Source organism: Rhinichthys klamathensis, unplaced genomic scaffold (assembly GCF_029890125.1).
Source record: "Rhinichthys klamathensis goyatoka isolate OS25496 unplaced genomic scaffold, OSU_Roscu_1.1 h1tg000109l_1, whole genome shotgun sequence".
Classification (NCBI taxonomy): Eukaryota; Metazoa; Chordata; class Actinopteri; order Cypriniformes; family Leuciscidae; genus Rhinichthys; species Rhinichthys klamathensis.
In genome coordinates, this window is record NW_026606647.1 from 732665 (window position 1) to 753043 (window position 20379).

Here is a 20379-nt window from a genome sequence, read left to right on the forward strand (position 1 = left end):
AACAGAGATAGTTTTGACTTTACAGCAGCTCTAGAATAAAGTTATTGTCCAGCCAAAGTTAGTTTTGATCGATTCACTTCCGTTGCAAAGATCATTAGTTATTAACTTAGCCTACACGACACCGTTCTAACAGAAAACCCTTAAAGGGATCATATAATGGTACATGCACTTTTTCAAGTTGATTGTACTGAAATGTGTGTTGGCAGTGCCTGTACACAACCATCATATAATGATAAAAATCCATCCAGTGGTTTTGTTTTAATCTCCTTATATGTTTTCCCCTGCCTCAAATCGAGCCGTTCGACCGTGTGACGTCACACGGTCGGACGCCCCTCCCGCGATTGTTGATTGATAGGCGCGTTTCAACACAGACCCGCCCTCGCTCGTGATAGCTGTCAATCATAGTCCGCGCGGACCGGCGCGGTCATTGTTGATATGCTGGAGCACTGTCTATGAGCAGAATGGCGTCTAAGCGATTGTGGTGTTCTGTTCTTGCGTGTAATAACGAACACAGTCATTTTAATGTTCCTAAATCCTAACCGCTGAAGACGCAGTGGCTGAGTTTGTTTTCGAAGGGAATATTCCCCACGAGCAACGTCAATCAATGCTTTCATGTTTGCGCGAATCATTTCTCAGCAGACTGCTTTATAAACGAGGGTCAGTATAAAGCTGGATTTGCTAAGCAGCTGCCCCTGAATAAAGAATCGGTACCAGATATTCGTGTTCCTGCTGAACCTCTAGAACAACTGAAGTGAGTGTAACGTTTTATTAAACTTTATATTAATATTTATATCTTTGCAAATCGCTTCACGATGAATGAGTCTAAGGTTTGCACTCAGGGTACATTACTGCATGTTTTCTATGTACGACGTTCTCCATATAATTCATAATCCCACGTTTATAATGAACAACACGTTATGGTATTGTGTTACAAACGTGTACGCATAGAACAGAGGGGCGGAGTCAGCAAAGCTCATGATCATTTAAAGTCAAATGCACTGAAACGGCGTGCTGAAAACAGAGCTGTTTTTGACCAGGTAAAATAAGTGTTTTCTTACAATACTAATGAGAATTTTTAATTAAAGTATATTACAAACTTTTAATTTAGACCCTAAAGAATGATATTAGCTTGTACAAAAATGGCATTATATGACCCCTTTAACACGCTCCGGCCCGCTCATTCACACAACAGCAGTGCCTGGTGGCCCGAGAACGCAAACCCTGAAATACGTTCCAAGGTGGGGGAAATGACGTCACAACTGAAAGGCGATCATAATTTGTGAAAAAAAATATATTTAAATAATAACACATCATTTTTACACATGTAAAAGTGAAATAAATTATTTGACTCTTTATTACTTTATTTTTGTTGTTGTAAAAAATATATAATATGTAATGTAATAAAAACATTTATGGTGGATTTTCATATTATAGGATTAAAAGTCTTGGTTTGTGACAAGGGTAAAAGAAAACAATAAAGTTGATTCTCTTGTAAAGGTTTCACCCATTTCACAACCATTTACAAGCACTGAATGCATGTACCAGCATCAGCAATTTGCTGAACAGGGCCATGTACAACTTGTCTCTCTTCTACAGAACACCAAGGCTTTAATGTGGCCTTATTGACTGACTGACCTCTGCCAGCACCCCATAGCCACAGGTCCCATCTGACTCAGTGCTACTGTGAACCCTCTCACAAATTCATGATTTTAAAACTCATTGTGGCAGATTAGACTTACCCCAGGCTCCGGTTTAACTTCTCTTAACCTCTGTGTCAGTCTGAAGGAGATGGTGGCCATTCTAAAGCCAGCAGGACTGGTTCAGAGATTCAAGAACTTGATTTTATGCAAAGAGTAGGAAACCATTTATCAAATAATTGATGGCTTCAATATTGCATTATAATTATGCGTTTTCCAAATGGTAAAATGTGTTATGAAAATCATTTAGCAAATGGAAAAATTAACTCATTCAAAAGATAGCACTCATTTTTTGAATATTATGTTCTGTTCTGCTGAGTCTTATTTGACATTACTTTATAAAATTGTAAACTGCTGTTAAGGGGTAGAGTGGACTGACTGAACCTGCCTGTGTTAGGCGTGGTTTAGCATGCTGAGGGAATCCTCTGAAGCAGACATATCTTACTCTGTTTGTTGTCTGCCTTAATGGAATAAATCGATATCCTCAATCAATGAGTGTGACCTGAATATTCTTGCAACTGAAGCAAGACTGTAAAATTCAATTTGGTCCAGTGTGCAGTGGTTTCTACCTACTTTTTGTGTTTGTGGTGTAACCTTATGTAGTCACATTCATTCAGTCATATGAAATAATATCTTTGACTTACATGCTACCGCATAAAGCAGGGGCATCCTGAACCTGGAGGGCCACTGTCCTGCAAAGTTTAGCTCAAACCCCAATTAAATTAACCCCAACCTGAACCAGCTAATCAAGGTCTTACTAGGCATACTTTAAACTTCCAGGCAGGTGTGTTGAGGTAAGTTGGAGCTAAACTCTGCAGGACACTGGCCCGCCCTCGATCCAGGACCGAGTTTGGACACCTCTGACATAAAGGCTTACCGGTCAAAACAGTGTTGTTATTCTCTGATTTATAGTGGCATGACTTTTTTTCTAAAATATTCTAAGATAAAGGTTTAGTTATGTGGGTGCATGTGTTTGATCCTCACCATCATATCACAATTCAAATATAGCCAATGCACCTACAGTATTTCTATTTACCTGCCAGCTACGGCCTTTAGGGCAACAGTGACCTCAAAAAGTTTCCCTGTTATCTGCACCCACCCACACACACACACACACACACACACACTGACAACACTCCATCTGTCTGTATCCTTCAGTGGGGATAAAGCATGGGGGAGGCAATGCAGGAGCTGTATTCTCCGCTTGCCTCCAGTTCTCTACTTATATGTCTGAAGGTGACTCAGAAAGAGCGCCCACGCATTTATCCAGTGGTTTAAACTCATTGACTCTCTGGGTAATTGTGGTATCTCAATTCAGTGGAGATCAGATTATGTTCAGTTACGCATGCTTTTGAATTATTTTTCTTTCTTCTTTTTGTTGTTGCATGTGTTAAGGCCTGTTCACAACAAGGACTATAAAGATAACTGAAGTGAAGTTGGAGAATAGGGAAGTCACATCAAATCTATGACACAATGGAATGACATCTTTGAAATTACTTTCAGAACGATTGTTTTCCAGCTGATGATCGATAAAAAAAAATCAGAATCCACCCGACTTTAAAGCGCTCGAACATTTAACTCGGTCCCCGCCATTGATGGAAATTTCCGTCATTTGTAAGACAACATTTCCACGCCATTGACGGAAATTTTTGGCTTTCATTTTATACAGTAGGGGACGCTATTAAGCATCTTCTGAAAGATTACTAAATCTCCTGATCAAAACACAGGCGAAGAAGCAGAAACAAGCGATATCATACAGTAAGTGTATGCATCTAGGCCTATGTAAAATAACGCGATCATCACCATTAAACAGCATATAAATCAAAACTGCCTAATGTGAATGAACAACACATTCTCATCCCAAGGCGTCATCTAACTGACACTTTTGACCATGCGTCAACATACCGACGCACATGGTACCCTTTAAGCGTCAATATGAGACGCTTATCCTCGGGCGTCATCTAACTGACGCTTTTGACCATGCGTCTAAATCCGACGCACATGGCACCCTTTAGCGTCAGTTAGATGACGCTTCCGTTATGGGTAGGTTTAGGTCTGGGGTAGGGTTAGGGTTAGACCACTAGGAGGCGCGTCTCATATTGACGCTGAAGGGGTGCCATGTGCGTCGGCATGTTGACGCATGGTCAAACATGGTCAAAAGCTTCAGTTAGATGACGCCTTGGGATGAGAACGGGTTGGAATGAATGAAATGTCGACCCAGGACAAGGGTCTGTTCTTAATAGCTACAACAAAAATATTCTGGGGGCCATGAAACTTTTGTGCAAATTATCAAAAATGCTGGCGGTGGCTATTGCAACTTTTTAAATGCTAATATAGTTATCGTTATAGTTATTGTTTTTGGTGTTAACCTTTTAGTCCTGAATTCGCTCATCGCTCCAAAAACATATTAACAAAACAATAAATTCAATATATTTCTACAAATTAATCCTTTCAAAAGAGAGTTAGAAATGAAGCACCCCAAATTTCAGACATTCACGCTTACTGCATGCATGATGTTTTTTTTTCTCGTCAAGTGTGCTTATTGTGAGCAGACTAATTAACAGGCGAATAAATGAGCTCGGAAATGTTTTCTTCCACCGCGTCTCATGAGATTTATTTATTTAGTATGTTATGTAGAGCGTGAAGTTGTATAACCCCTTATTCTCTTTTCCCATCATAACCACACACACACACACAATTAATTTGTTTTTATTTTAAGCTATTAACAAATGTAAGCTTTGTTTTAAAACAGGAAATTTTGTCTGAAAATGTCATCTAGCCTAAACAATGCACAAAGATAGATGGAATAGGAAGAAAAAAAAACTTTCCTCAAAGTGAGGCACCGAACAAAGGGACATTGTCTCATTGTAAATCTTTGGTGAGTGGGACACCATGCAGAGTCCTCCATCACTACGTCAAAGAGGAGGAGGGAGTCAGTGGAAGACGTTCTCATAAGAGAATATGAACTCCTTAGCATTTCAGCTTCCACACCCCGCGTTATCCCCACCGCGCTCCCCCATGCCCGCCTTTGTTCGCATCACAACAATCCCTGAACAGATGGTGCTCTGCTTGGGAATCGAGTGACAGCCACCGGCTAGCAACCAATCGCCTGCTCGGGAATCAGCTGACTCGCCTGGACAGCGCCAGGTGCTGTCATCATATTTTCCTTGGCGACGAAGCCCGGGTTCCACAGTAACACGGAGACGCGGCGGATGGGAGCCAGTCAGCGGATTTCTGTTGCAAGGATCCATGCAAAACCTGACCATGCGCTTGGCGAAGGTTGCACATGCATATTCGCGGAGTGGATGTAACGAAATTATGCCGCTGTGATCGTTAAGCAGTTCATCATACAGAACTTATGAGCGACGTGATGGTGTTTATTATCTATGGATTTTCTTTAAGTGCTCATTCTTCTGTTCGCAAGGACATAGATAGGCTACTGTATCTAGATACTGTAAGTGCATGAACCAGTCAGAGCGGAGGGAGGACTTCAATGCCATTCGGAACGTGTAGCAAGCTAAAAAGGTATGTTCAGATATATTTTTGAAACATTAAAATAGCTATTCCCTCAGCTATAAACCTGAACCATGGGCAACTACACAGGGTCCATCCTGCGCGGTGCAATAATAAAAAAACAATAGCCACTTACACTTATTCTGTAATAATGAGCTGTGCAACTCAGCCCAAAATGTGTTCCCTCGGTTAGATGAAAATAGATGGTATCTGTGTTGCTTTGCTTTTGAGGCTTCTTTTATGGATTGGATGTATGGCACGCCATTTTTGCACTTATTCATTTAACTACTGTCTCTTTTCATATTAACAGTAGGCCTACTTATTTATGAATAATACTTATTTATAGTAGCCTAATAAAGAGTACTTAGTTAAAAAAAAAAACTATTAGTAAGCAATCCAATTCAGTTTAATTTGCAACTATTAGATATAGGCTATTAGTTAATCATTAGATAGGAACTTTCTCAATTTTTAAATATTTAACAGAATTCAGTTACAAAATTTTGCACATTTTTACCAGCAATAGAATAGTTACGTGATACTATAAGGATAGCTGACTAGTAGCCTAATAAATAGTTTGTAGGGGATTAAATGTGCATTGAGTAGATATATTGGATAACTTACTGGTAATTACAATATAACTACTAATAATATAAAAATAAGTACTAGTAATATAACAATTGATAACAGTTAGTTTTAAGAAATAACTGTTCAAATGGCTTGCCATGCGGCGTGATTTACTGCATTTAATAGCAAGGACGCATTGACTGTTGCTTGAGATGTTCAAGGGCAAAACGTGTGGGATTTTTCATAATTTATGGTTTGTTTATGAGTTCACACAATCCATGCAGGGTTTGTCAGAATGATAGTGTGGTAAAAGATAATGTCACAACGTATGTATGCTATGGAGTAAGCAGAACGTGAAGGGAATGGGATACGGTCGACTTTTTAAAAGCTTTGTGTAAAACATGAATGCAAAACTGCATTAACTGAACGGATGAAGCATTTGGTTGCGTCTTGTAGGCTAGCCTACCACAGTTTTACTTCTAATTCTTCCTAATTATCCCGTTTGTATAGTTTAAATTTTTCCCAGTGACTCGTTTGTTATATTTAGTCTCTTAGTGTGATTTTACACTGTAATTGTGGCGTAAATCGATCGCAAACTTTGATCTGGTCACGTTATTGCTGGCTTACCGCAGGCGCGCGCATGGGGTCTGGTTGGCGATGCAGAAATGTGATTTGCATCTCAATGTCCAGGCACTCTAGCAGATGTTTCGTTGCTTACTCATTCGAAATAAGACGCCCGACTTCCATAGGAAAGACAATAAACACGGGAAGACGTCTTTTTGTCAGGGAAGGATGTATAATGAGGTTTGAGGAGGGGGTTTGTATTGTCCCTGGGGACGCCACCCCTTGTTGCAGCTGTTGCGTCTGTTGCAGAAGTTGTTTTCTGACATTTGAAGAGAAGCGTCCTCATAAGCAACATCAACGCAAGGGAAAATTTCGGGCATATTATGAGATGAGGACAATAGCGTAGGCTGCAGGTGGTTACATCTTTGAAAGGTATGTGGAAAAATATTATATTTTTTTTTAATTTGTGGAATTTAAAAAAATATTTTTTAGTATTTTATGCCTCTTATATACCTTTTTAATCGAAATATTAATTCATATTATATAATGAACATTTTATAATGTAAATACAATAAAATAGGAAAAATATATATTATTTGAATAAAATAGGTGACATGCAGTCGTGAAATAAAAACTGTTCTATCAATATTATTTTTCGAAAAGATTTAGCTCTTGTAGTCTTGTTTACCTGTTATATTTATAGAAAACACTACTGTATTGTTTAAAGATGTGTGTAGAAAGCCCTTTTATAAATATCTATATAAAAGGGTTTTTTCTTTGTCATTCAAATAGTCATTGAAATATTATTATGTCACTTCCACTACCTTGTAGACTGTGGTTTATCGTGACATAAGATATTATAGACAGATGTAAGGCGGTCTGGAGCTGTAAAAGGCCTGTTATTGTTTTTTCCTATGTGAATGTTTCAGTCTGTTGATTAGAAGCAACAGTGGTCAGTTCCATGTAGTGGTGAAAAGAACAAGTCTGGCTCTTGTGTTGGTCACAGAGAAAAAGAGTGGAATAGACCAAGCAGCTGTTTGACTAATTCTGTGACCATAATCTGGTTAAGAAATCGCAAAGGATCTGTTTGGACAGCAGGTAAAGGAGGAAAATACATTCTGCTCTTATAAATGAGACAGGACTGTATGAATTGTAATTATTTTGTTTTGTAAAATCATACATTATGAATGTAATGCATTTTTAAATAAAATAGAAATACATTTTAGTTATAGTATATAGTTATAGTATTTAGATATTTATTTTAAACAGCATTAGTAATGTACAGATATGAATTGAAAATTTATAAACTAGAAGAAACTAAAATCTAGGAAGATTAAAATTGTTCACATGCCATTATTCTCTAGGCTATTTGAGGTTTTGGGTTTTAGATAATCCAAATTCTGGGATTCACTTAGCAACATTTATAAGTGCTAATAGTTGGAAACTGAAATGGGACCTTTGGGGACTCCTGTGCATTTACTCCTCAGCACTTATCCTTGTGTAGTGACACAGAGACTCAATTTGATCGGCAATCAATGTTTTTATGCCATTCACAGTAGTCCCCATCTCTACAGCACTGTACCGCCCATGCCATTACCCCACAGTTCAACCCTGGGCAAAGCTATGATTCACCATGCAATTAATACCCTCAGATTAAGAGTTGGCAAGCGTAAAGGGTCTTGGATGTTGGATGTGAAAAGATCTGCTCTCTTGGCCCTTTGCAAACCCTTTTTGATCCAAGAATAAAATTAATTACCATTAATTTCTCACTCACTTTCTGTGAAGGTTTTCAGGAAGTGAATCCTTTGGGGAGATTAGCAGAGAAAAGGCTGTGGACTGGAGTTAGAAACAAGATGTGTTTTTTTTTTTTTTTGGTGGTGATGATGTCAAAAGCCATTTTAGCGGGCCTTTTGAGTTTCTCCACTTGTTTATTTGGACTTTTGTATTGTATGCTGGGAATGTATTTCCAGTGTTTCCTCTGCCTCCGCCGCAAACTGTGTGCATATAGAGAGTTAGAAAAGCAAATACAGTTTATTTTAAATCATGCTGTGAGAAACATCAACAAAATCAGCCCTGTTTATATCTGTAGCAACAAGAGCATTTTTCTGTTGCTATTCAGTAAGTGCCTTGATGAATCACTGAATCAAATCATGTGATGTGTTCTAATGTTTGGCCATTAGTAGCTTAGGCTTGTGTACCAATCCAAATACCCTTATTTTTTATACAAGCATAAACCCATTAGTGTTGTTTGTAGTAGTTAGAATATTGATTTTCTGCTGAGATTTAAAAACTGCACTTTACCATACTCAAGTTGAGATTTTGAAAGCATAGTGAGGTTGCTTAGTTAGAAGATAGGAGAATGTATCTTCATTACCTAAATATCTTTAGGGTTTGTTTTTACAGCCATTTTGTAAGTTTCATTGACAGACTTGTATGGTTGTAATCATCTGAGCTATTAGAATTTGAGGCTACCGATTTCACTCAAATCTCAGTTTAGCTTTTAGTGTACAGTTCAAATAAAACTGCTAGCTTAAAGTATACATTTTCTTCAAACTTGAAAAAAATAGCCTGTCAGACACTAGCAGTACTGTGACCCATAGATCAGACGTGCCTTCAAAACAGAAGTCTTCGCTCTCTGCAGAGAACAGATCTGCATCTGTCGGTGATCTGAAATGGCAGGTGTTTCAAAGAGGCTCCCATTGAATTTCACAGCTGTCATTTGTTATCTAAAACAAGGGGAAGTTCTGGATGACAGGCTGGACAACAGGAAGCAAGCTGGCTGCAGAAGTTCACATAATGAGGTTGGAATGGCGTAAATAGCCATTAATTTGCCTGCAGATTTGGACGCAGATCCTGTTTACTTATAAAGAGTAAATATTTATGAAGATCATCAGGATGTTCTATTTGCGGTTCTTAGGCAAATGGTGCTTTGAGAAACATTTTGTTACATCCCGTTTCTTCGATTCATAATTGCAGCTTGTACACACTTATCCCCAAATACCTCTACTGAAATGTGAAAAGAGTTATTGTCTGTTGTTTGTATTAACTTCCTTATGAGGTTTTCATTTTTAACCATCATAATAACTAATGTCCTAATTTATAAGACCATACTTTAAACATTTAAAGCCTTTGGGTAATTTTAAAACACTATGCATCAACATTAGTTTTACTTTAATAACAAGTTTGGCGGCCAAAAGATCAATAGAAGGCTCACAGAAGACTTAATGAAACTGAAGTGGTGTCTCTGAACTACAGACAGACAACTAGGCCATTATCTAAAAAACATAGAGCTGACATTGTGGCTTAATTTTAAGCCCCAGTATTCTGTCTTAAATGAAATTGTGATCGCTGGATTACTTTATCCTACTTACTGAAAAGGTTTTGGCCTCCACTTTGGTAAATACTGCTATTAAGAGCTGAATCTGAGATTGACCTCAATATTGGTAAAAATGAAACGTAATTCATGTGAAAATGGCAAAATATATGGGCACATTTGGCCCATTGTTTACCGATTTTAAGCAATGGAAAATACTGTTACAGATTAAGTAAACAGACTGAAAATTGTCATCATTACTCACCCTCATGTCATTCCAAACCTGTATGACTTTCTTTCTTCTGTGAGAAGATACTCTAAAAAACTTTTACAAAGATTTTTTTCTTTCATACAATGAAAGTCATCCCTTGTGTCATCCATCATCCAAAGGTCCATTGTTGTTTTGGACCCCATTGACTGTCATTGTTTGGACAAAAATATTATTCAAAAGATATTCTTTTGGATTAAAGAAAAAATCATATAGGTTGGATAGGTTACAATGATGAAAGAATTTTCATTTTTGTGTGAACTATCCCTTTAAGAGACTGCTTAAGACATCTTGGAAAATGAGTGTCATTAAAAGCATCGATCATATTCTGGTAAAAATGTGTTATTTGCTATTCCTGGAAAATGATGGAATACTTTAGTCCTTCTTTTTTTCATTCCTTTCATTCATCTGCCCCTCTTTAAATTTTACAGAAAAGATTAATCTTCCATCTTAATTACCTTATTAAGATATTTCAAATGTCATTGTGTGATATATTGTATTACAAGCTAGATAATTACTGTAGATAATGTATATTTTGATTGTATGATTTTTCTTGTCCAAACCCATGTGATCAACTGAGTGAAATTCTCCCTCTGATTGACCTTTGCAGTGTTAAAATATGAATTGCCCTTAAAATATTGTTGGTTTCGCTCCCGTCTTTACTAGTTTAGTTCCGCTTTCAGTGTGAGTCGTCATTTTGTATTGCATTACGAAACACTTTAAGGACGGTGCTGATATCTCCGATAACACAGGCCGGGTCCATCTGTGTACTGCACTCTTTTATGAGAATTGCTGATACTGGCAGTTACAGTCAGCTTTCATTCTAAATTGCCCTGATGCTCTTTTGGCCACAGGGGGGAGATCAGGCCTCTTATTGATTTCCACTCTCACATTAAAGGACTCATTTACACCAGCTGTACCATGTTTCCTCCATTCATTGTCTTGGGGAGTATGAGACTTAAAATTGTTCAACCTGTCCAAGCTTGTATTTGTTGGTGGATTCAACTTCATGAGAGACTCCATAGCCCTGAAGTAAAGTTGGCATATTGTTGCCTCTTGTACTCTACATATGTTGTGGGTGAATTCTTTTATATCTTAGGTCTTTAAATTGCATGCTTTCAGTTCAACTGTTTTGATAGTTGCAGTTAAAACATGAACAATGCTGAGCTATGTTTGTGGAGGAGTATATGTTCTTAATGAAGGTGGTATTTGGCATGGACTAAAACCCTCTGGCTTGCGGTTTGTGTGATTGAATCAGCATTATCACCATATGGGATAACAGATGCCCCGTTCACTGCTCTGTCAAAGGCACAATAACATGCCACCTTTTTGTGCCTATTGCTTGCATTGGATGCTTATGCTTGGTTATTTCATTCCAAACTTCAACAAAACCCCTTCTAGTAATCTTCAGTAATCTAGGACAAAACATTTCCTGCAGAATCAAGTAAAGTTTACTTGATTTGATCATGTTCATTTGATATGGTTCACATTTGCATAATATCTTATTTTTATTTTGTTTTATTTACATGAATGCTGCAAAGAGGTAGTACTGTAGTTATTTAACTTAGATGGAAAGACATTTTGAATCAGTATTATGGTAATATCCTGACAGGATAGACTGGATAAATGTATAATTATGTCTACACCTCACTAATGTTCGGTCTTTGTGTACAATAGCAATTGTTTGATCACCTGAGAAATAATATTTCCTTCCTTTTCGGTCACCCTTTCTTTCCTCTTTGATTCACCCCTTCAATCATGTCAGATTGCAGTAAACAAAAGCCCCTGCCTCTGGTTTTCACATATTACCTTTATATTCATATACTGGTTTATTCTATATGTTGTATTTAGAGGAAAAGGAAAAATTAAATCAGGTATTTGTAACTGTATTCTGTCACAAAGTTCGGCAAATTTCGTTCCAAGTTCACTTGCTTCTGAGAAGTTTTATTTTCATTATTCATAATGCTTAGTTTATTTAGCAATTTTTGTATAATCTACATACTTTATATCTGTTCTAACACTGTTTTATAAAATGTATTAACTAAAAAGCTTAGATATATTCATATTATATATTTCTGTTTCATATTATGTTAATTGTTAAATGTCTGTCATTTTTTTACTTGTTTACCAGTAAAAATATCTAAAAAATCTTTAAAGTCCCTGTAAAGGCAATTCTAAATGTCTAAACCCATTATAAATGTTAGAAATGTATTGCTAAAACATATTACAAAGACTGTGAACTGTGAAGTACTGAATTGTGGAGTTGTGACCGTTAAACAGTTTTTCACCATTGCTATTTTCCGTATTTTTTGGGCGGGGCTAAAACGGGGCTCGATGACGCACTGGCGTTTGAGAGCAGAGAATACTGCTCATTTTTTCAAGATTTTGATAGCTTATTTTATGTACTTGCCGGCATTTTTTATCATTCAAATTTGGCTGGGTGGCTAATAACACATTTTTCTGTGGTGTGACAACCTCAGAACACATACTTAATTTTGACTTTACAGGGACTTTAAAACAAGATTAGTTTACTTGAGAAAAAGTGCAAAAGTGTATTTTTGTCTTGCCTGTTTAAAAAAAAAAAAAGTGTCTGGAAAATAAGATTTTTCCTTGTTTATTCTTTAAACAAGTGTTGTTTCAAGAATGTATATATATATATATATATATATTACCTAGACAATTAGACAAAAATAAAAAAATGTTAGTGTTTGCTTGTCATGTGCATTTGTGCTTTAGTTATGTGAATTTGAAATTTTTTCCATTGTTTGAATCCATACTTTCTGCTTTCATCTCATACTTTACGTTTTTTTGAATATGCTTATATAAGATAACATAACTTTTCATGCATGGAACTGTTCCATTGATTATTGTAACACAATCTTTTCTGTTTGTTATTTTTCCTATAGGCCAGCTCTCCAGTCTAAGGTTCACACTGTGAGGAAGTTTCAAACCTATATGAGCCCACGGGAACTACACCCTTTTAAATCTTCCGGAAGCTCTTTGACTTTGCTGTTCAAACTTGCAGAGGGATAAAAGGACTGTTTTGCAACACTTCTATTGAATAAGAATCTCACCTCACCATCTCTTTGGCGCTATAGGAATTCCAGCTCAGATCTGAAAGGTATAAACACGTACAGTCAGAATGGCCAGAGGGACATTCTTTTTTGTTGTGCAGGGCCAGATTTGTTTCTTCCTGTTTTTGGCTTTACTTGGCCTCTCTTCAGTTCAGAGTACAGAATGTCCGCAGCTTTGTGTGTGTGAGATCCGGCCTTGGTTCACACCCCAGTCCACCTACAGAGAAGCAACTACCGTTGATTGCAATGACCTTCACCTTACACGCATCCCTGGGAACCTGTCCGCTGACACACAGGTGTTGCTTCTGCAAAGTAACTACATTGCCAGAACTAGTGAGGAACTGGAGCAGTTACTGAATCTCACAGAACTCGACCTGTCCCAGAACAACTTCAGCAACATCCGTGATATCGGCCTGACCAACATGTCACAACTCACGACGCTTCACCTGGAGGAAAACCAAATAGTCGAGATGCCTGACTTCAGTTTGCAAGACCTCACCAATCTACAGGAGCTGTACATTAATCACAATCAGATCAGCTCCATTGCACCCAATGCCTTTGCCGGATTGCGTAACCTTCTGAGACTCCATCTGAACTCCAACAGACTCAAGGCCATTGACAGTCGTTGGTTTGAATCAACCCCCAACCTGGAGATCCTGATGATTGGGGAAAATCCTGTTGTCGGCATCCTGAATTTGAACTTCAGACCTCTTACCAACTTGAGAAGCCTGGTCCTGGCAGGAATGGAGCTCACTGATATACCAGGCAATGCGTTTGTTGGACTAGACAACCTGGAGAGTCTCTCCTTCTATGACAATAAACTAGTTCGGGTGCCACAGACTGCTCTCCAGAAGCTTCCAAACCTGAAGTTCCTGGATTTGAACAAGAACCCAGTACATAAAATTCAAGAGGGGGACTTTAAAAACATGCTAAGGCTGAAAGAACTTGGCATTAACAACATGGGAGAACTTGTGTCTATTGATCGCTTTGCCCTGGATAACCTCCCAGAGTTGACCAAACTCGAAGCCACCAACAACCCCAAGTTTTCCTATGTGAGCCGCTTAGCGTTCCGTGACTTGCCTTCACTAGAGAGTCTAATGCTCAATAACAATGCTCTAAACTCCCTCTACCAGGCTACGGCAGAGTCCCTGCCCAACCTGAGGGAGATCAGTATCCACAGCAACCCGCTACGCTGCGACTGTGTAATTCAGTGGATGAGCTCAAACAAGACAACCATTCGATTTATGGAGCCTCTTTCCATGTTTTGCACAATGCCACTTGAGGTTAGAGGTCAGCGTGTGAGAGACATACTTTCTCTTGAAACTTCAGGCCAGTGTCTGCCCATGATTTCTCATGACACGTTCCCCAATCACCTCAACCTAGACATCGGGATGACGGTAGACCTTGATTGTCGTGCCATGGCTGAACCTGAACCGGAAATATACTGGGTGACCCCGTCTGGTAACAAAGTCATGATAGATACAGTGTCCAATAAATACCAACTCAGCAGCACAGGAACTCTGCGCATATCACATATTCAGGTGGACGACTCTGGCCACTACACCTGTGTGGCCCAAAATACAGAAGGAGCAGACACTCGGGTGACTGCCATTCGAGTCAATGGAACTCTCCTGGATAGCACCCAGCTTATGAAGATCTACGTGAAACAAACCGAGTCCCACTCAATTTTAGTGTCCTGGAAAGTGAACTCCAATGTCATGACGTCCAATCTAAAGTGGTCGTCTGCCACCATGAAAATCGACAACCCTCACATCACCTATACAGCTAAAGTTCCTGTAGATGTTCATGAGTACAACCTCACACACCTTCAGCCTGCTACTGAGTATGAGGTCTGTCTCTCGGTCTCCAATATCCACCAGCAGACCCAAAAGTCATGCGTCAACGTCACAACCAAGCACGCCACATTTGCTGTGGAAATCTCAGAGCAAGGCACCAATACGGCTCTGGCAGGGGTCATGGGCACAATACTGGCCATCATCAGCCTAGGCTCCATCACGGTGTACATTGCAAAGAGATGGAAGAGGAAGAACTACCATCACTCCTTAAAGAAGTACATGCAGAAAACCTCCTCCATCCCCCTAAACGAACTGTATCCTCCCCTCATTAACTTATGGGAGGCAGACAGTGAAAAGGACAAGGACGGTTCTTCAGACACTAAGCCGACACAGGTGGACACAACAAGAAGTTATTACATGTGGTGAAGCTTACCAGACTTTTTTTCTTCTTTAGAGCACAAAGACACATCTTTACTTATTTGTGCAAAAAAAGACATGGATTTCTTTTTTCTGCTTTGCTTACTTGCAAGCAACTATTCAGACTGATATCTCTGACTTTTTAGTAGGGTGTATTGCCTTTTCATCTTCTTTGACTTTCAATATGGCAGCTTTGTTTAGCTTCCGAGACATGTTAGTAGCTGTGCTTTTTCTTTTTGTTCATTATATTTTCATAGCACAGCATAGATAATGTCAAGGATTGACTTTGGGTCGATTGATGCTGTAGTACTGTATCTGATCCAATATTGATATGTCTTTGGCAGTATTCATAGAGAATGCATTGTTTCTTTCTCTCTTGCGTAAGACAGTTTAACTGTTGTGCACTGAAATATATTAACAAATTTGTCTTTGACTCCAGTGTAAGCTGACAAGGTGAGTTTAGACTTGATACACTGTCTATTGAAAAATGTTAGCAATTGTTCTGTAATGTTGTATCAACTATAATTTGAACATTTTGGATTTTCTCAAAAGTAATTTTTGATTTAGAACTTAACTTTGCAGATTTAAGAATTGTAAACCAGCAATAGAAATGTGAATGTTAAATAATTAGGTAGTAGAAAAATGCTTTTTTTTAATTACTCAGATTCTTCTTTTTTTTTAAATTGGCTAGAATCTGTTAATCATTTAATTTAGTTGTAATTTACACATGCAAACTATGTTGCATATTACAGCGCAAACAAAAATAAAATACAGTTTTGTTCTGATATTTTTTATACAATGATTTTCAGGTGTCATTATTCTAATTTTCTGTACTATCTTTTGTAATTATTTCAGACATCTTATTTTCTTATTTCAGCTTGGTTTTAATCAGCCAAATGCTACATCTCTTGCTAATATCAAACATTCACAAGCTTCAGTATGTGAATTACCTAAGGAGATTAATAAATTCAAAGAATTTCCCAAAACTACATTAAAGGGGTATATTGAGCCTTTGAAACATTTCTCATGCCTCTTTGCAATTCAGTAGCTCTCCAATGGGAAATTATGACCCATTCACAAATCTGGCCTAGAGACCAGGAACTAATGCAATCAGTTTTTACTTATCAATATAATTATTGGAGTGGGAAATCCCTCAGAATTCTCTGTCTGAGAAGACGATTTCTGAAAATATCTTTAATCAATGAAACAAGACTCCCACCTTTGGTGTCAAAGATCCTTGCATACATTGTATCACATTTGGTTATGCATTTACTCTCTATACGAAATATCTATTGTTTGATAGAATATTTTATTAAACTAATCTCTAGAATAAGCTACTTGATTCTGATTGGTCAATCGTGGCATTCAGCTATTTTCTAATATTATAAAATAATTTCAACTCATCAATATTAAATGTCCACATATTTATTGGTGACTATCCAATAAACCAATGAGCTGGTAATTATCCCAGATGATTGATCACATTTAAAAATAATTAAGGAGAAACATTCAATCAATCAGTCAAATCATTCAACTGTCAGATGAAGTTAAGGCTATACCTATCTTACAGTTTCTCATCATTTCTTTCTTACCAAAGAAACTTTTATCAGCAATTACCAGTTCATTTCATCACAGAGAGAACATTACTTTCTAATGAAGCTCTTTTGCCTCTTCTGGGACATAACCTATACCTCTTTCATGAGCCAAGACTGAAAGATTGCTAGACTCAATACGTTGAGCCATGCAGGTGAAAAGGACTCTGAGGAATAATTAAGAATCACCCACACAGAGCTAAGGATTTGCCAAAGAATTAAACTGGAGGAGGTTCCTCCTTGGGCTGTTCAGGTATTTAATTGCTTTCTGTCAGCTACCCTTGACTTCATGCCAAGTGTTCTCATACTGACAGGATGCAATAGTCTTGAAAAAAAAAAAAAAAGATCTTGGTGAAATACCCAACAATATTGGCCTAAGTGTAATACAGTAATCTAAAGTTTATATATGACTTTATATTTTATTGTTAATTTTCCTGTTTTTATACAAATAGAAATAAATACCAATAATAATTCAAATAAAATCTGCGCTACTTGGCTTGCAAAAATGATAATAAAATGCCAGGTCGTTTTCTTTAGACTCAATTTTTAGGTATAACGTTTTGTGTCTTTTAGTACCAAAATCAGGAGTGTTGCAGCATGGGCCTTGAAGTAAGTGTGACAAACATGTGGACTATCATCAGGTCTGGACAGAAACGATCTAACAGGTCATCCAGGCTGTTGCTCCTCGGTGTTGACAAAAAGGGGAGATCTTTCTGATGCAGCTGCGGCTGTGAAATCTCCCCAGGGAATCCCATTTTGATCTGACACAACTGCATTGATTTGGTTTTAAAAAGGCCAATTTGAGGAAAGTCATGTCATTCAGCCAGTCAGTCAAGTCACCTTTATTTATATAGTGCTTTATACAATACAGATTGTTTCAAAGCAGCTTTACAGTGATAATGATGAATTTCGGCTGAAGTCAGTTCAAAGTTGATTTAGTTCTGTTGTAAAGATCATCCATTATTAAATTAGTTCGTTTCATAAATAAAGCAGTTTCTTATAAAACAGCGTCAGAGAGTATTGGAAACATTGGAAACCATTGCATGTGTTACTCCATTGGAAACACAAGTGGAGCATTATTTTACCCAAAAAGATTGTAGCTGAATTCATTTTTCTGATTACCCCTTTTGTGTTTTAGCTTGAATTTTTCAATTGAATTTTAGCTTACTTATCTCGATTGTACTCACAGTAATATATACAATATCTAATTATGATAATGATGATATCACAAGCATGGCCTTATGTAATGGATGAGGTGTGCCGTTGAATCTGCACCAGCATCATGCTAATAGCTGTAGATATAGGTCATCACAGTCACAGCTGTTGGTTAAAGAGCATAAGAGCTGGAATGAATTAAATGACCTTTCATGTTCCTCCAACAAGATTTTTCCATTAGGACAGCTCCATTTCTTATGCCCAGCCAGCTGACTGGTGGGATCTCTTAAGTAAATTGGCTCATCTAGATGACGGTATCTATTTGCTTGAGGTGGAGCTACAAGCAAGTGTACTTGACCTGTTGACCGCAGATTGTAGCCACTGCTTTGAGATTCTAAACGACTAGAATAGGGCCGGTTATGAGCTGGAAGGATGTAATATTACTTTGTAAATATTAAGAGTGTCCATCCTGCCATTGATGTTCAACTTTAGAAAGGGTAGGAAATATACTTTAAATGTCACTGAATGTCATGGCTTGTTCTAGCATTGTTCAAGTCTTGATCTTGACTGCATACTGGTCTTGGTGTTTTGGTCTAGTTCTTTTTAAAGTCAACATAAAAAAGACACATACCCGAAGCCCCTTTCACACAGAGATTCCGGAAAATACACTGATTATGTGATCCCAGGAATTTTACTATCCCCACCCTGTGACGTGTTTGCGTTTAAACAGAAGGCACTCTAGCAATTTGATGGCAATTTTTTTTTAGATCAATGCGCTGCGTGAAAGGGACTCGAGTGAAAGGGGCTTCTCGGACAAGAAAAAATTTAGGGCGGGACTTAATTTTGTTCATCAGGAATTGATTGGATGGTTGTAGTTTGCTATTGCTGTGATCTCATGTGAGTGACAGGTTTCCCCGCCCTCTCACCAGTAAACACATCCTCAAGTGAAGGGGACATTATCTTGATTAAATATTAGGTCACATGAATTAAAAAAACAACAAAAATACAGATACATACGGTATAATAAATACTGCAATATTCCATAAAAAAATAAGAACTGTCAATTTGGATTTCATGGTGACTTTAAAACATAAATTCATTGCACGATTGCTTTTCATTTTCTCTGTATACATTTTTTATTTATTTTTTAGAAGACTTTTTTATTTTTGAAATAGTTAATATTCATAATAAAATAATAAAGCGTATTAAATAAAAAATAATAAACGTAATTGCTGCTATCACAGGCATCTGCTCGTAACCTGAGGTACAGCATGAGGTATAATTTTATTGTTGAATTTTTCGTCACATTTTAAATTCTGATTAATTACTGAATAAATTTAATTGAAAAGTTTGAAGCATATTTTAATCAGATTATCAGAACAACATTAAAAGACCAATATCCTACAGTGATGGCTGCAGTTGCTCTTTACAGTCAATCTTTATTCTGCAGACGTTTTGAAATCCAGTCTGCAGGAATCTGCTGAATATGTCCCCTCCCGGCGGTCCTGTTTCTGCGGCAACCCGCCATTTCTCTACCTGCCAAAACTGGCAGTGGCGTCTGTGAGATGCCTCTAGGCACTCAGACAGAAATATCACTGACAAGGTCAACTCCCTGCAGGGAAAGAGCTGCAAAAAACACCTTGTAGCTTCTCAGAGGTGTAAAAAAAAAAAAGACTTCAGTGTGAAGCGACTGAATATTGATGGCAAATAAACCATGATAGCATCTGCCGTAATCCTTTCTGCATGCATCCCGAAGAAGAATCTGACAGGCACTGCGATGTGTTTTATGTGTGAATATTGTCTGTGTATGCAGAAGCATCATGCCTATTCAATTAGGTTTTTGAGCCTTGTGGAATTTAAATGCAACTTCAAAAAAATGCATCCTGTCATGTTTTTAGACTACATTAAGTGTCTCAAAAATGCTGGACTTTCTGAAGGTGTTGCAGACAGTTCTCGTACCACCATATCCCGCAATGTCGATTTGTCATTTCTTTTATCCCCTAAAAGTTTCTACACCCAATTATCACCTGAGAATATAGAGATAGGGAAAAAAAAGAAGAAAAAGAATAAGTAGGCTATACAGTTGAAATCACATTACAGTTTCCATCATGCACAACTTAAAGGGTTACCTGTAGCTCTGTAGAGCGTTGGCGCTTGCAACGCCAAACTCATGGGTTCGATTCCCAGGGGAAGCAAGAACTGATAAGAATGTAAACGTGTACTTTGAAATGCAATGTAAGTCGCTTTGGATAAAAGCATCTGCCAAATGTATAAATAAATATAAAATAATAAATCCATAAATTCATCCAAAAATGAAAATTGTGTCATTAATTACTCACCCTCATGTTGTTCCACATCCGTAAGACCTTTGTACATCTTCGAAACACAAATGAAGATATTTTTAATGAAATCCGAGAAGTTTCTGT

The 20379-nt window shown here is 37.7% G+C and overlaps 1 protein-coding gene across 2 annotated transcripts; it reads left to right on the forward strand.

Annotated features, from left to right (window-relative positions):
- Positions 1-4665: 4665 nt before the first annotated feature.
- Positions 4666-16008, forward strand: lrrn1 (leucine rich repeat neuronal 1). Of its 2 annotated transcripts, none has more exons than XM_056253724.1 (2): positions 4666-5222; positions 12826-16008. In XM_056253724.1, exon 2 carries the CDS (start codon positions 13062-13064, stop codon positions 15213-15215), a length of 2154 nt encoding a protein of 717 aa, XP_056109699.1. In that variant the 5' UTR covers positions 4666-5222; positions 12826-13061; the 3' UTR covers positions 15216-16008. The 2 variants fall into 2 exon arrangements, with proteins under 2 accessions (XP_056109699.1, XP_056109700.1); XM_056253725.1 differs by lacking the exon at positions 4666-5222 and adding an exon at positions 6495-6770.
- Positions 16009-20379: the final 4371 nt, after the last annotated feature.

Bases quoted from the DNA above. Each gene is read 5' to 3' on its own strand.
- lrrn1 (XM_056253724.1), top strand. From the start codon at position 13,062: ATGGCCAGAGGGACATTCTTTTTTGTTGTGCAGGGCCAGATTTGTTTC.